Raw genomic sequence first — 16338 nt, forward strand, 5'->3', positions numbered from 1 at the left:
ACCTACTTCTGTAAACATTTTGTTCGATTGCTGATTTAAGAGAAAATGGCACAACGACTGTTTGTTTCCTGAAGTGTAACATAATTTTCCCAGCACAAAGAGAAATATCATCTTTGAAATTGTGACACTTAGCAAATCCACTCTCAGCAGTTTGCTGGTTTATGGATCTGATCTGGATCGATATACAGCTGTGAGCTGATGCAATTAGATTGAGTGTCGTGTAACCTTAAGGCAACCCTCCCCGACAGAGTGTGTGAATAGTGTCTACCTGGTAGGAACAAAAATCAACAAAAAGTGCTTACTACACAGAAGCTTCATGTCACTGCTTGCAGGCATCCTTAAAAACCCTGTAGAAAACACAACTGCACCTCTTGAAAATAAAGTTAACATTTGATGCATAATCTATTTTTAAATAAGAATTTTTATTTTTCCATTGAATTATTTAAATTAAACAGATTTTTGTTTTTGGTGCAAAACTTTTCAGTGAATATTTTGATTGCATCTCATCTTGCAGGTTCACTGGAGTAGTTTGAGAAAATAAAAAATAAAAAACATTTCTAATCTAAACACCTTCAATCAATATGTTTGTATAGGATGAACATGAGAACACAGAAGCCGTTTTACGACAGGGAAGGGAAACCATTAAACCATAAATGACGCGTCTTGTGAACAGTAGCCAATCTCTTGTTTTTCTGCTCTGTGCCGTGGGACTCTGAGCTGCTCAGCTGGTGCATCGGGGACATTAAGGGGATCTTGATAGCTTTTGTTGAAGGCCACTGTTTACTCTTTCTGTGTGATTTTCCTCACCAGCTATATACAGGTCCTTCTCAAAATATTAGCATATTGTGATAAAGTTCATTATTTTCCATAATGTCATGATGAAAATTTAACATTCATATATTTTAGATTCATTGCATACTAACTGAAATATTTCAGGTCTTTTATTGTCTTAATACGGATGATTTTGGCATACAGCTCATGAAAACCCAAAATTCCTATCTCACAAAATTAGCATATTTCATCTGACCAATAAAAGAAAAGTGTTTTTAATACAAAAAACGTCAACCTTCAAATAATCATGTACAGTTATGCACTCAATACTTGGTCGGGAATCCTTTGGCAGAAATGACTGCGTCAATGCGGCGTGGCATGGAGGCAATCAGCCTGTGGCACTGCTAAGGTCTTAAGGAGGCCCAGGATGCTTCGATAGCGGCCTTTAGCTCATCCAGAGTGTTGGGTCTTGAGTCTCTCAACGTTCTCTTCACAATATCCCACAGATTCTCTATGGGGTTCAGGTCAGGAGAGATGGCAGGCCAATTGAGCACAGTGATATCATGGTCAGTAAACCATTTACCAGTGGTTTTGGCACTGTGAGCAGGTGCCAGGTCGTGCTGAAAAATGAAATCTTCATCTCCATAAAGCTTTTCAGCAGATGGAAGCATGAAGTGCTCCAAAATCTCCTGATAGCTAGCTGCATTGACCCTGCCCTTGATAAAACACAGTGGACCAACACCAGCAGCTGACACGGCACCCCGGACCATCACTGACTGTGGGTACTTGACACTGGACTTCTGGCATTTTGGCATTTCCTTCTCCCCAGTCTTCCTCCAGACTCTGGCACCTTGATTTCTGAATGACATGCAGAATTTGCTTTCATCCGAAAAAAGTACTTTGGACCACTGAGCAACAGTCCAGTGCTGCTTCTCTGTAGCCCAGGTCTGGGGAATGCGGCACCTGTAGCCCATTTCCTGCACACGCCTGTGCACGGTGGCTCTGGATGTTTCTACTCCAGACTCAGTCAACTGCTTCCGCAGGTCCCCCAAGGTCTGGAATTGGCCCTTCTCCACAATCTTCCTCAGGGTCCGGTCACCTCTTCTCGTTGTGCAGCTTTTTCTTCCACACTTTTTCCTTCCCACAGACTTCCCACTGAGGTGCCTTGATACAGCACTCTGGGAACAGCCTATTTGTTCAGAAATTTCTTTCTGTGTCTTACCCTCTTGCTTGAGGGTGTCAATAGTGGCCTTCTGGACAACAGTCAGGTCGGCAGTCTTACCCATTATTGGGGTTTTGAGTGATGAACCAGGCTGGGAGTTTTAAAGGCCTCAGGAATCTTTTGCAGGTGTTTAGAGTTAACTCGTTGATTCAGATGATTAGGTTCATAGCTCGTTTAGAGACCCTTTTAATGATATGCTAATTTTGTGAGATAGGAATTTTGGGTTTTCATGAGCTGTATGCCAAAATCATCCGTATTAAGACAATAAAAGACCTGAAATATTTCAGTTAGTGTGCAATGAATCTAAAATATATGAATGTTAAATTTTCATCATGACATTATGGAAAATAATGAACTTTATCACAATATGCTAATATTTTGAGAAGGACCTGTATAAATAAACTGAATTGAATTGAAAGATAATTTCTGCTTGTGAAAACTGGTCCACAATGGAAGATGTCTTTAATTGGCAATAACCTGCATTTGGTTTGAACAGCAGCAGCATGAGTCCAGGTGCCAAAAGTATTATTATTTTTTAACACGAAAAATTACATGGAAAATGTCTGATGTATGAAAGCATTTATTACCTTAATAAACTGTGCCTGATCTTTTGCAACAAGAAAGACAGTGAAATGACTCACTCAATTATTTGAAAGAAAGTGTTTCCTTCCACCTCTCAAATGTGAATTAATATTGAACTGACATTCTGTAATAAGCAGATATTAGAATGACAAATTAGCTTGAAGAGCAGGAGTTCAAATGAATAATTTATCTGTATAAACAGTGCATACTCAAGTCTCTGTAAGGAATTTTAATTGTCTTGAGTCCTGTAGCATTATAAAACAGATTCTACATAACAGATCTCTGGATCAGTGTGTTTTGTGTGAAAGCAGTCAATTATTAATATACCAGTCATGAAAGTGAACTTGAATGAAAAGTGAGTATAATGGAATGCTGCATGAAGGGAGGGAAATTAGACCAAAGAATGAAGGGAATAAGTCTGAGTGGTCCACTGGAACTGGCATCTGTAGAAGGAGAAGGTTAGTGAAGCTGTTAGGTTTTTGAAAGGATAAAGCTTCCATCAATGTCAAGGTAACGTAGTTAATATGAAACACTTTAAACATCTGAAATAGCAGTATTTTTCAAATGGGTCCATACCGCATGAAGACTCGAGGCCTCATATTACAGGAAGCTATACTAAATTATAATACTTCTTAACATTACCATCAAGAACAGCACAGTCTAACATTTGTGATCTGTACTGAATGAATATAAACAGGGTCAAGCCAAAAAATAAGTTCAGTTGTCTGGCATCTTTTTTAACTAAATAGATTTTGACTGTAGATCATCTTTGCATCACCAAAAGCCTTCAGTATATAACAAAGCAAGGCCAAATTTGTTAACAAGCTGTAAAAAGATTGAGGAAATGGTCACAAGCTATCCTGCTTTATAAAGTTTTTTATATCACATATATAAACAACAATTACAACAATAAAGGCCATACATATTCAGTTTTTGTTACAGCCTTAGTTTATAAACATATGACTTTAGGTTTAGGTTTACAGTATATTTGAGTCAAATAGTGATAATACTGGACTTTTTTTTCCAGCCATATGAGGGCAAAGGGCAGTCTAGGTTCTTCGCTTCATCAAGCATCTCAACAATTGCCTTTGAAATTAAACATAAAAGTTTTGCCCACGGTTAAATCTTAATCTACATTATTTGACTTTTTCATTTACAATACACAAAAGGTAACATTTTAAAAGGGATAGTCATGAAATTTACCCATGACATTCATGGTGCCTGATCGGATTACTCGTTGTAATTCTTATACTCTGTATTTTTATCTTTCATCAACACTTTCATCATGCCAAGGTTGACCTAATAAGACCTCATTTAGTTAATATTTGGATGTTGCAATTCCTAGTTTAGAGGGTCCCTTCACTTTATTTGGGTTTATAGAGTGTACACAATGTCTGTCCATAACCGAGTCGACCCCAGGACTGGGATTGTGTTGTAACTGTAAACCCTTGAATTTAAGTTGAATGTTTATTAGTTAAAAATGCTGTCCCTTTTCTTTTCATTTGTTCTCTGTTGGGATAGATTTTTATGGTTAGTCCCCCACATAAATGATAGGGAAATGCAAGTTCTACCACTACTCTAAGTTAAAAACAGCATATTAAACTTTATTTCACAGATAAATACAGTAACCCATGCCGCAGGCTTGGCTTTTTTCCATGTACACAGTCACCAACTCAAAGAGAAAATCTGACAAGGTCATAAATGCACCAGCTGGTTAACATTGCAAAAAAACTAGCTTAACAACAGGTTTCCGTTTTCTCCTGAGAAGTATGATGATAAACTGACTTGCTTTTTCAGTTTGTTTTTTAATTTTTACACTTGAGAATGTGGCAGACCTTATATTATAAGGTTATGACTCATTAGGATACCTGCAATATAGAGCATATGCACCTAAAGGTCCAGCAATATGCGTTACATGACGCACGTCAATTAAATAAAAGGACTGTTTTGTTCTTCAGATTAAGTTAAAAAGTACTTAAGTGATTTTTTAATATAAAGAATTCTAATAATTATAGTTTAAAGAGTTTTAATAAGGTAGAAATAGAATCAAGTAAATCATGCAGGATATACAAAATGGCAGTATGTAGAGAACCTTGACACTATTATCAGAGGAAGCCAGATAGAGAGACAGAGAAAACTGAGAATAAATAAAAAAAAAAAATAAAATAAACACCCAGAAAGGTTATTACTTGCTGCAGAAAGTTCAGAAAAAAAAAAACAGGCTGTAAGGCACATGGTGACTTGCTTTTCTTGGGTTTTGTTCCTTTTCCAATGGTTTCTATAATCATCAGACAATTATGATAATTTTGATATCATTTCATCTACTCTTTTCAAATGAAGGAGTTTTTTGAGAAAGCGTAATATCAAATTGTGTGAAACAGTAGGTGAGTTTTTTTGTTTTTGTTTTTCCCAGCTTATAAAGCTGCAAAATGTTTCAACTAAAATACTGAAAAAAACCAATGAAAAAATGGTTAGCGTTTATGGGTGTGTGATTGTTTGCTATTGATATAATATTTAAAAATAAAAACAAATGTGTATGGCTTTGCATGTCCAGAATTTTTACATTAAATAGCTTTTTAGAAATGAGCTATTACATGTCACAACTGGTAACCCTTAGAAAAAAAGGAAATAAGTTTAGCGTCCCATCTTGATTTTGTGAAATGTTTATGGTATCTGTTGAGATCAGAAACACATTTTAGTTTGAAGAAACTGACCTGAGAACTTTAGTCGGCGAATATGCTTGAGGAGGTGGGTGCCGTTGATGGGATCCATTTTAGCGCAGAGACCCACCTTCCCAGGGCAGAGTTCTTTGTGCATGTTGTGCAAGGCATGAGCCATTGAATACACTGCATCTATAACAAACTGCACCTTTCCTTCTTGCTCATAATGTGAGTCCTTTCCTATTCGCTCCTGATCTGTAAGACACAAGGACATTTGTAAATTTAAGTCATATATTGCTCAATAAGTGTATGTAATGATGTACTTGAACCACTTTTGTTGTTGGGGTTGTTTTTTTCAAGAGAACACTGACAGCATGTATACAACTTTGATTATTTTCAAAACATAACTGGGTGCACAATTTTTAATTTACAGTGAATTTTCTGCAATCCACACCGAGTCAAAATTATGCCCCAAGTTTCACAAGCTTATAATACATACATACAAGTGCATAATTCTGGCTGGATATTTGACCACTACTGGCAAAATAGGTGGAGTTCATTTAAACAGGCGGATTTCATGGCAAAGACTAGAATTGTTGGCACAGTCAGAGATAAGCCTGGCTGTCACAGGTTTTTGTCAAACAATTCCAAAAGATGAGTGCTACAGCTATACTACTGTAACTACTGCTACAGGGCTTTTCACAAGTTATTCAAATATTATGGGGATGACCCTATAATAAAATTACTTAATGTCATGAAACTTTAGGAAGTGTTCTGTGTGCACTAATGAATATTCACTCTCCTCAGTATGTAGGATGCTTGAAACCAGTGGTGTGCACAGACATTTTGGGGGGCAGGTGCTAAATGGAAAAAAGGGCACCTTGTGCAGCACATGGAGCTGTCAGTTGCCTTTTGTAGTGTGAGATTTATTACAGGCATAGCATGAACATAATTTGTATTTATTACTAAGCACCCCCAAAACAAACTGTCCTGTGGGTTGAAGGGAAATGACCACCCAGGAAAAAAAAAAAACTCAAAACAAGAATGCATTTGACAAAATTCTTAAGATTAATAAGGCAACAAAATTATTAGATTACTGATTCACAACCTGAACTTCCTGAGTACAATTTGGAACTTACATTATCCTTATTTTTATTTCTTTTTACACACTGAGCACAACGTGTTTGTCTTGACTATATCATTGTGTACTTTTATCACAAAATGTCTTCTGCACCAAATAACCTTATGTTGTAGCAAAGCAGGTTACACTGTCAAATTTACCAGGTAGGTCACACTAAATGAGTTATCTTCAGTAACCAGTGACCATTCTACAGTGTAAATCAACTATACCCAGAAAATGAGTTATAAAATCTTTATAGTCAAAATGAAACCAACATCAGAGAATATGATCATAAGAAGAATCATCTATACTTCTGCATGTAGCCAGTGTGAAATATGACAGAAAATATTCTTAGAGAATAAAAATGAATGAGATTACAAGTCCTGAGAACTGATAAGATGTCTGCTATTTAGAAAATAAAATATTCTGATCACATCATCATTTTTACACACACAGAAGTAGAAAATACAACTTAGCCTACATGCCCCACATGTACTGAACTTTATTAAAGGTATTTTAGTAGTGTATGAATTGTAATGTTAACCAGCTCATTTCGCCGTATTTGCAATAAAACAAAAAACATGAGTCAAACAGAAGTCATCATGGACCATAAAACAAATGTAATACCGACATCTATGGGATAGATTTGAATTTATTAATCTAAGAGTTAAATCGTAGACATTCTCCTTGCGCCTGGTGGCGGCCATAGAAGACATAGCGGGTAAAGGTAGGCCATTAATTGGCCTGTTCTGTTTAGATAAGATGGTGGCAGGTGAAGTTTTAACTTTTTTATCTAAAGTTTAGGAAGCAAGTATATTCGTTTTGTTTGTTTCCTGGATGGTTAGCCTCTATCTGACGGCGGAGGAGAGGAGAGAAGAGGTAAGCTGGACCAGCGCAGGTCCAACTCTCCGCTCTGCACGCAGCCCGTCTCCGTTGAGAGACACACGAGGCGGGACACGTATGTGTGTTGGCGAAGGGGGGGGAGGGGGGATTTCAAAACGTGGGGCACTGGTATTATAGGCCTTTAAATTCAGAAATTTTACCTTGGACCCCACAATACACTGTAAAAAAAAAAAAGATTTCAGGAGGGCACCTTTTTCTCCAAAGGATAAAAGGGCAGGTGCTCTAGCACCACCTAGTGTCTATCTGTGCACGTCCCTGCTTGAAACCGAAATTTAAGCGGCTTTCCTTACTTTCTAGGTAATTTTGTTAATTTTCTGACTACTTCTGGAAATTAAATTTCGAATTTTTTTCTTTCAGTGGGTACCCCATAGAACATTGAAATTTAATGTCCAGAATTCCTGCTGATGCTTATATAGATAAATGATCTGTTGTCATTACAACAGAAGTACCCCATCCTGGCACAGTGTAAATTCCACACCCTTCATCCAGTATAAACAATTCAAAGTGACGGCATAAAAGCAACACACCTAACTTAAAGAAATGACGATACTAGATTTACTCCCCTTTTGACCCACATAACATGCATTTTTCAGCATGTCAGAATACATGTTAGGATAGGAAACAGTGCACCAGCAGCTTTTTGGTTAATTTGCTTCATTCATTAAAAAAACTATTTTTATTTGTGTCTGAAAATCTGGACTGATCCATACATGTTTCTTGTCATTATGTCAAAATAGTACAGTTTTTGTCTAGTCTGACTAAAAAACTCTTCTCCTAAAGGCATTTATTGGTCTGTTTTGGTCAGCGTCCTCTTAGTCTACTGTAATGAGAAAAATGCTTTACAATGGAGACTTACACTGCTGTTTCAGCAAATTCCAGTTTATGACAGACTTTAGCCTTGGTGATCACTGGGTTGTTGTTGAATATCCTGATCAATTTTGTTTTATCTAAGGACAGCAGTTTCTATCAGATGGTTTGTGCTTGAACACAATTTGATTTTCAAATAGAAAAAGAATCCTAAAAACTGTTTTAGGGATCTACAAACCAGGCTTATATTACGCTTTCGGAAAGGCCTTTCCAAAGCCCAATTTCAACGGTATCAAAAATTTGTGAACTATGCCTTAAAGCCAGATAGGAAACCAACCATTTTAATGAACTATATCAACTTTGGCTAAACTTTTGAACCCAGTTCTAGTTTTTAAAAGTTCTTGTAGTTGCATGTTTTATTGACATTCCATCCCTTGAACTCACAGTTAAAATAAATTATTATTGAATTATAAATTAAATTAAAAGGCAGAAATTAAAATGCCATTCATGATCATTGGATGTAAATTGATGACTAGCACTGAAGATTATGAGTTGTTAGAGAGACTGAAAAGGATCGTACAAGTGGATGTGAAATACTCAGCTATAACAGAAAAAAAACAAGATCATGAAATCTGGAAATGTTGTACTTTAGCACTTAAGTGGATGTGGAATATAAAAAATATACTGATTTTGGTCTATTAACTAATTATTTAAGGCTGCAAACTGTGTGCAATAATAGGAAGGAAAGTGTTCATCTTGAGACTTGTTCAAAAAGTAAATTTAGAACACTATTCAAATGTGCCAAAATTTAGCATAACTTCTCCTTTAACTCATTGTAGAGCAGCTCAAGTTGGACTAATCTTTGCAAGCTATTTGGCATGAACCTCCTAAATGAAGGATGTGGCTGTAGTCCAAAAGGAATAGAAGAAAATGCATTGCTCCTCTGTGAGTCCTATTCTTTCACCACTGAATGGGTTCTGCCACTTGCAATTAGCCAGAAGGTAAACATTGCATTCACTGCAAAGGGTGAAATCAATTTCAATATCTCGAGGGGAAGTTTTTCTCTTCTGTGAAACCTCATCATTTAAAAACACCAAAAATCTTTCTTGTATCTCCACAGAGGATAGATGCAGTTCCCTCTATGCTTCTCTGCAAGCTTTAAATTTTAGGCTGACATGCTTTTGCCATTAACCATTAACAGTATGCCATGTGCCATCAGCAGCTTAGAGATCATATGGTTGTTTAAATTTGAGTGAATCTTGACCTGGCAGGTTCCAATTAAGTAAAATCTGAAAGTAGCAATGGATACATGCATTCTTAGGACAGGGTTAATCCCCCTATAGTCTCAATGTAATAACTGGTGATACAAGTTAATGAATGTTTGGGCCATAGTTTTTGTGATTGTTAATTGCTGTGAGAAGGTAAGGCCTGAGAAGAAAACACAATATGTCAATCCTAACTCATCCTTTCTTTCCATAAGCCTCAAATCATAAAGCATTCACATTGTGACTCTGCTGTGGGTGCATAAGAGATTATAAACAAAATAAACCAGGTGTGTTCAATTTAGATTAACACTACACTAATTACTGAAGACAAGCTAATGATAGAACAGCATATATGTTTTCATAAAACTGCTAAATAGAATTCAATTAGGCTTTGCAACTTAATATACTGTAAGTCTAACAAGGGTTATGCTGATACAATTCCTGCAATTATGATTGTAATGTTAGGCAAAAAATACCAACTGTGTTTAATGCTATCCAGCTGATTTTGGTGGTGCAATATTTAATAAAACTGTTCAGTGAAACCAGTGGTGAATACAATTGTTGTCTCTCTGTATGTGTTAAATGTGATAGAATTTAAATTAACCCCGGAAACAAAGTACCTTGATAATTCTTTAGCATGTTAAGAAGACCTCCAAAAAAACAATATATACTAAAATAGAGGCCTATATGAAGGTAAATCCCAAACCAGCAACCCCCTCTAACCTATACCTCTACCACTATGTTTTGCAAATGTAGAGTAAAACTGTAAGCATGTTTTCAATAAATAAAAAGGTTTGGGAGATTTTTCGGGACTGTATTTGAACAAAGGACTATGAGCCATTGAAGAAAATGCACTGCAACATATTTCAAGGACCTATTTTCTCATGACTTTCTTATTTATGATGTTAAGTGTTATTGTCAATGTTCCTTCGAAAGGATAAAACATATCTTTGTTGAAATTTACCCTGTTAAATATACATTACTGTTCCAACACTTGCTAAAATGTCAGAGCTGGGTAAAGGCCTCAAAAATTGTACTCAAGTAAGAGAGGCACTATTTCAACATATTTTTACTCAAGTGCAAGTAAAAAGTAGCCATCCAAGAAATTACTTAAAAAAGTATTTGATTTTGGTAAAAAGGTGACTCTAGTACTTAGTAATGGGTCATAACATCTGATTTAATATTTATAAGTGATGGAATTAGACAGGCAAAAATTTAAAGGTAAATGGAAATTCTGATATTTTAAAGACTAAAATAAAAAAATGTCTTTAAAGAAATTACATAACTACAAAGTAAGTTCAGACACACACACAGTTTTCCCCAAAACATTTTTTCAACATGAAACGTCTGAAACCAATACTTAAAGTATGTAATGTAAAGATGTTAGAAGTGCGTAAAGTTCTTTCAGTGACATTATATACTGTTTACTCTATATTCAATTTACCTCTAAATGGCACAGCAGGCTCAGGAGATAGAAAATAACATTAGAACAGTGAAGGTTGTGTTAAAACAAGAAGTGTCACTTTAACATAACCTGTAGGTGTGTGTCTGTGTCTGATGATTTATAGGTAAAAGCATGCTTCTTCTTCATTCAGTGAAGTTACTCATGGTGGGTAGAGTAGCCAGACATTTTCCTTAATTAGAAGTAGCAATACTTTCACTGCAGTAAATGTTTTCCTACATTTTTGTTTATATTATATATATTTTCTTTAAGTTACTTAACTAGATGTAACTGAATAAATGTCACTGGCTACTACCCACCTCTGAGTTTAATGTATTATGTTTAATATCATTATTGTTCTTCCTTAACACGAATTTTAAAAAATAATGTTATATGCTGCTGACTGTAGCAACAGGTGTTTGTAATGGACTTTGTGTGTTTTTATGTAGATGTAATCAGTGACAAATTACAACATATCAGCTACTTGAATCAGTGTCAAATTCTGTAGAATAGGACACTGCTGAAAAAAATAAAAGTACACCTTTTAATCAGAGTTTAAAATCAAAATCAGGTAAACTTTGGAATGATGATTTGGTCAATTCAGTAGTAGAGCGGGTTGTTAACCTGTGTTAGCGGTTTGGTGTTAATGAAATTAATAACAGGTGCACTAAAAGGGCAACAATGAGATGATCCATCAAAAACAGGAATTGTTTTGCAGGTCGAGACCACATACATTTTGTCCCTCCTCATTTTTTTTGACCGGGTTTAATAGTTTTACATCCACTGCCATGAATGTCTCTGACTAAAGCATTAGAAACAGACTTCATGAGGGTGGCCTGAGGGCTCGACGTCTTCTAGTAGGCCCTGTGCTCACTGCCCAGCCCCGTGGAGCTTGGCTGGCATTTGCCAGAGATCACTGGTATTGGCAGATTCGGCACTGGTGCCCTGTTCTTTTCACAGATGAGAGCAAGTTCACTCTGAGCTTATGTGACCGGGTGAAAGGCTCTGGAAAAGCTGTGATAAACGTTATGCAGTTATGCATGATCGGTCTGGTGGTTGGTCTGGGGAGGCATATCCATTGAGGGATGCACAGACCTGTGTGTACCCTTACTGCCATTACGGAAGAAAGCCTTATACCCCTTGTTAGAACCTTTGCTAGTGCAGTGGGCCCTGGGGTCTTGCCTAAAAACACTATTATTTATGTTTTTTTAATTATATTTTCATAGTTTACTTTAAGGCAAGGCAAGTTTATGTGTGTAGCACGTTCAGGATTGTTTCAGGGAACAACACAATTCAATATGCTTTACATAATGAAAACATAAGGAAAAAAGTACATTGCAGTGGCATAGTAAAGAAAAGTAAATAAAAGAAGTAAGGAAACTTGGTTTTATGTTACATAAAATATAAATGGAAATATGGTGTTATACAAACTTTTCCAAGCTTAATAAATAATTTCATAAAATTAAATATGAGATTTATGCCTCATTAGTATCTAATAGATGAAATTACTTACCTGCAAAATAAAAGTGACACTGACCCAGAGCTGTTTGGACTTCATGTTTATAATGTACATATTAAAAAAATAATATAGAGACACAATATGTTTTTTTGAGAAAATATTGTAAACAACATGCAGAATAAATAAATATAAAAGAAATGTTTAGCAAAAATGTTTTTTTTTTTTTTTTTGCTAAACAACCTAAAGTTATTTAAGGCTGCTTCACCAAGCAGTAATAACAGTAAAGAAAGAGTGGTTGTTGTTGTAAATAGTGGCATTCCGTAACCATGCAGTTTATAAAAGATGGTTGTTTATCATTCAACAGATGCTTTCCTATGATTCAAACTATTTTTATTGGTCACTTCAATCTGAGAGAGTGCTGAACCCTGAATCTGAAGAGGTTCCTTTCTGTCAGCTGTCTCTCCTTCTTGGTGTCTCCAGTTCCTCGCTTCACACCAGAGGGGCTTTAATGTCCCCTATTATCTCATGGGCTTTTGAAATGCATGAATTATTGTTGGAGGTTATGGCTCGGTAATTAAGAGCCACAGGCCCCTGATTGGACAGAGATTGTCAAAGTTTTGGCTGCCATGCTGATGCCATAAGGAATCCTGTGAGCCACAGTGGGTATGAGAGTAATATTTCCCTTGCAGGCTTGGCAGGCCACCCACACTAACTTTGTGTTGTGTATTCTCCATAAGGCCATTTTCCTTTTTTCCCCACTGTCTCTCCCTTTAGCTCCCTCTCATCAGCATTTTGGCTCCCTTACACACATTTTCCCGGCTGGCATTTCAGAGAAAACCCTTTAGATTACATAAAGCACAGGCAATGTGGGGGTGTTCTCTACTGAGAAGTCACACGAGACTTCATATGACAGAGTGTGGGCTAAAGACTTTTGACCTTTATATTCAGCTTGTGATGAGCCAGAGGCAATCCAGTCTGTCCCTGCCAAGACAGTTGAGTATCCTCTCTAAATCTGACACCACTACTATGTGTCCCAAAATTACCTTTTTTTAACACCTTTAATTTTCCATCAAATTTTCTATAAAAATATGTATATCAAATGTGAAAAATACCATCTCCTTTTGTAAATATTTTTTATTGCTGTGGAATCTGCTAAATCTCAACTCTAAGAAAAAAATAAAAATAAAAATAAAAAAAAAAAATATATATATATATATATATATATATATATATTACAGTAAAGGCAAAACAGAGGTTTTCAGGAAGATATAAGTTACAAATGTTTACATTTCACCAAAAATCTGAAAAAATGTATTCAATTACTATTTAACCATATCTTTTTTTTTATTGTTATTTTAGACTATTGGAAAATAAATAAGATTATGCCTAAATTAGAAAAAGATAAAGGATTTAAAAAAGCTGTCAAAAGCTTTGCAGCCTATCAGTTACTAAGACAGTTGTATCAGCTGTGTGTGATTTGATAAGCTAATCAAACTACCAGGCATCCTCCAGGGTGGACTGCTTGCAGTATCTTTCCTTGACCAAAGAGGATTTCCATAGGTTCATAATGTGTGCTCCTGAATGTTCCTGAATGTTCATTTTTTCAATATACATATTTTTAAACTTTCTTTTATTTATTCCCGTATAAATAAATTCAATTATGTAGCGAATGAGCCAAGTGTTTTCAAAAGAGCAGCTACATGAGATCAAAGTAAATTGGTTGGACAGGATGTGTGCAGACTTCAACCTACAACCTTTTTGGTTTGAAGTTGCTGCAAACAGTCAGTCAATTTTTTACCGCTTCCTCCAGAGTGGGTCGTATGGAAGCTGGTGCCTATCTCCAGCAGTCTATGGGCAGGAGGCGGTGTACACCCTGGACAGGTCACCAGTCCATCGCAGGGCAACACAGACACATACAGGAAAAACAACCATACACACACTCATTCACATGGCAATTTAGAGAGACCAATTAACCTAAGTTATGTTTTTGGACTGTGGGAGGAAGCCAGAGTACCTGGAGAGAACCCACGCATGCACTGGGAGAACATGCAAACTTCATGCAGAAAGACACCTGGACGAACCCTGGAACTTCTTGCTGCAAGGCAACCTTCTTGCTACAAACCAACTGTGCCACCCTGCAGCTCTTGCTGCAACATAGAAAGTACTCCTGGATCAGTGCTTCTGTGTTCTTTTTGTGTAGAGTTTATCTGTTCTTTCTTTCTAGGTGAAACAACTAAAGGAGCTACATCCATTAACATTTACTTTTCCTTCCCATAGAAAGTACTCCTAGATCAGGGCTTCTTTGTTCTCTTTGTGTCTCTGCTCTGTTCTCTCAAACCCCCAGTCAGTCGTGGCAGATGGCTGCTCACATTGAGCCAGGTTCTGCTGGAGGTTTCTTCCTGTTAAAAGGGAGTTTTTCCTCTCCACTGTTGCTACATGCATGCTCAGTATGAGGGATTGCTGCAAAGTCAACGCCAGTGACTGTCCATTGTCTCTACATGCTTGTCCAGGAGGAGTGAATGCTGCAAGTCACTGACTGAATGCAATCTGCTGGGTTTCCTTAGATAGAAAAACGTTTTATCCAATTTGAATAAATAACTGAATCTGACTGCACTGTTCAATGGTTAGGATTAAATTGAATGTATGTACCTGACTTTGTGAAGCGCCTTGAGACGACATGTGTTGTGAATTGGCGCTATATAAATAAACTGAATTGAATTGAAGATTATTCTCAAAATACACAGTGCATAATGTCTGAGAGTCAATGGTACCTGTTCTAAATTTTTTCTTGAGTTACAGCTTGATGTTGTTGTCCTTACGAGCTAAAGTTAGTATACGTCTTGTACTCTGATTGAACTGCTGGTAAAAGCTGTTTCACTTAATAAACTGTCATGGTGGCAGCTTTGCATCAGATGAGAAATTTGGCGTCAGTTTTTCTTTCCTGAGAGAAACGCAAGGCAAGATAGGACATCTTCAAAAAGAAGCATTTGCTGATCCATATCAATCTGGGACGATTGTTTCATAATAAGGAAATCTTTTTTTTTTTCCAAATCATTTAAGTCAGTTACTCATATTCCTAGAAGTCAGTACATTTGTTTGGGTATAACAAAACAGAATCATGTAAATTATTTTCTTCTAATGTCTTCCTTAATGTCAATCTAAAAAAATGTGGAAAACCTTACCACTTAACTCCAGCACATTTAAGGGATGATGGAGGGATCCGACCAGGGCTAGTGGCTAAGTCACACAAGCCGGCTATACTCATCATTGTACTGGCCAACGTCAACTCTTTGGAAACAACTTGGACTACATCAAATAACTTTGCTAGAATCTGAGTGTTTGTTTAAACATGGCTCAATAACAGCATCCCTGACTTCCCACCCAGCTTCACCAGCTATTCTGCTGCCAAGCAGACAAAGTTCCTGTTGACGGAAAGAAGACTGGCTACGGTGGACTAGGAGTTTATATAAACGTACCTGGTGCCATGATGTTGTTGTGGTCGGCAAACTCTGCCTATCACTGGGGGAGATTAACTATGTCAAGTGTCAGCTATTTTGCCTACTGAGTGAATTTAGGGATCTCTTCTACCCTTCTCACGGGGTCTTTTGTCTGCTGCCATCTGGAAAGAGACTGCAGAGTTTCTGATCCAGAAACAGCAGACTCAGAGACAGCTTTGTGCAACAGGCTGTCAGGAATTTCAGGTACTTCAATCCTGTATTTAATTTTATTTATTTATGTTTCATTGTTGCACTGTGGGTCTTAAAGCATCCCTATTTCAATACTTCGTATTTCCCATACATATGGTTAAATATACATTAGAAGTGAAAATTTACTTTAATATTGACTTTACTCATAAAAAGCTAAGCAAAACAGAAATACAGGTCCTTCTCAAAAAATTAGCATATTGTGATAAAGTTCATTATTTTCCATAATGTCATGATGAAAATTTAACATTCATATATTTTAGATTCATTGCACACTAACTGAAATATTTCAGGTCTTTTATTGTCTTAATACAGATGATTTTAGCATACAGCTCATGAAAACCCAAAATTCCTATCTCACAAAATTAGCATATTATTAAAAGGGTCTCTAAACGAGCTATGAA

At 36.5% G+C, this 16338-nt stretch overlaps 1 protein-coding gene across 1 annotated transcript in view; it reads right to left on the reverse strand.

Moving 5' to 3' along the window:
• Positions 1 to 16338, reverse strand: part of LOC124857347 (metabotropic glutamate receptor 4-like) — a 281271-nt gene that overhangs the window by 36748 nt on the left and 228185 nt on the right. Inside the window, exon 7 of the mRNA XM_047348569.1 lies at positions 5290 to 5490. Coding sequence (XP_047204525.1) covers positions 5290 to 5490 — 201 coding nt within the window. The remainder of the gene's footprint in view (positions 1 to 5289; positions 5491 to 16338) is intronic.

The sequence above is a fragment of the Girardinichthys multiradiatus genome, chromosome 20 (genome assembly GCF_021462225.1).
Source record: "Girardinichthys multiradiatus isolate DD_20200921_A chromosome 20, DD_fGirMul_XY1, whole genome shotgun sequence".
NCBI lineage: Eukaryota > Metazoa > Chordata > Actinopteri > Cyprinodontiformes > Goodeidae > Girardinichthys > Girardinichthys multiradiatus.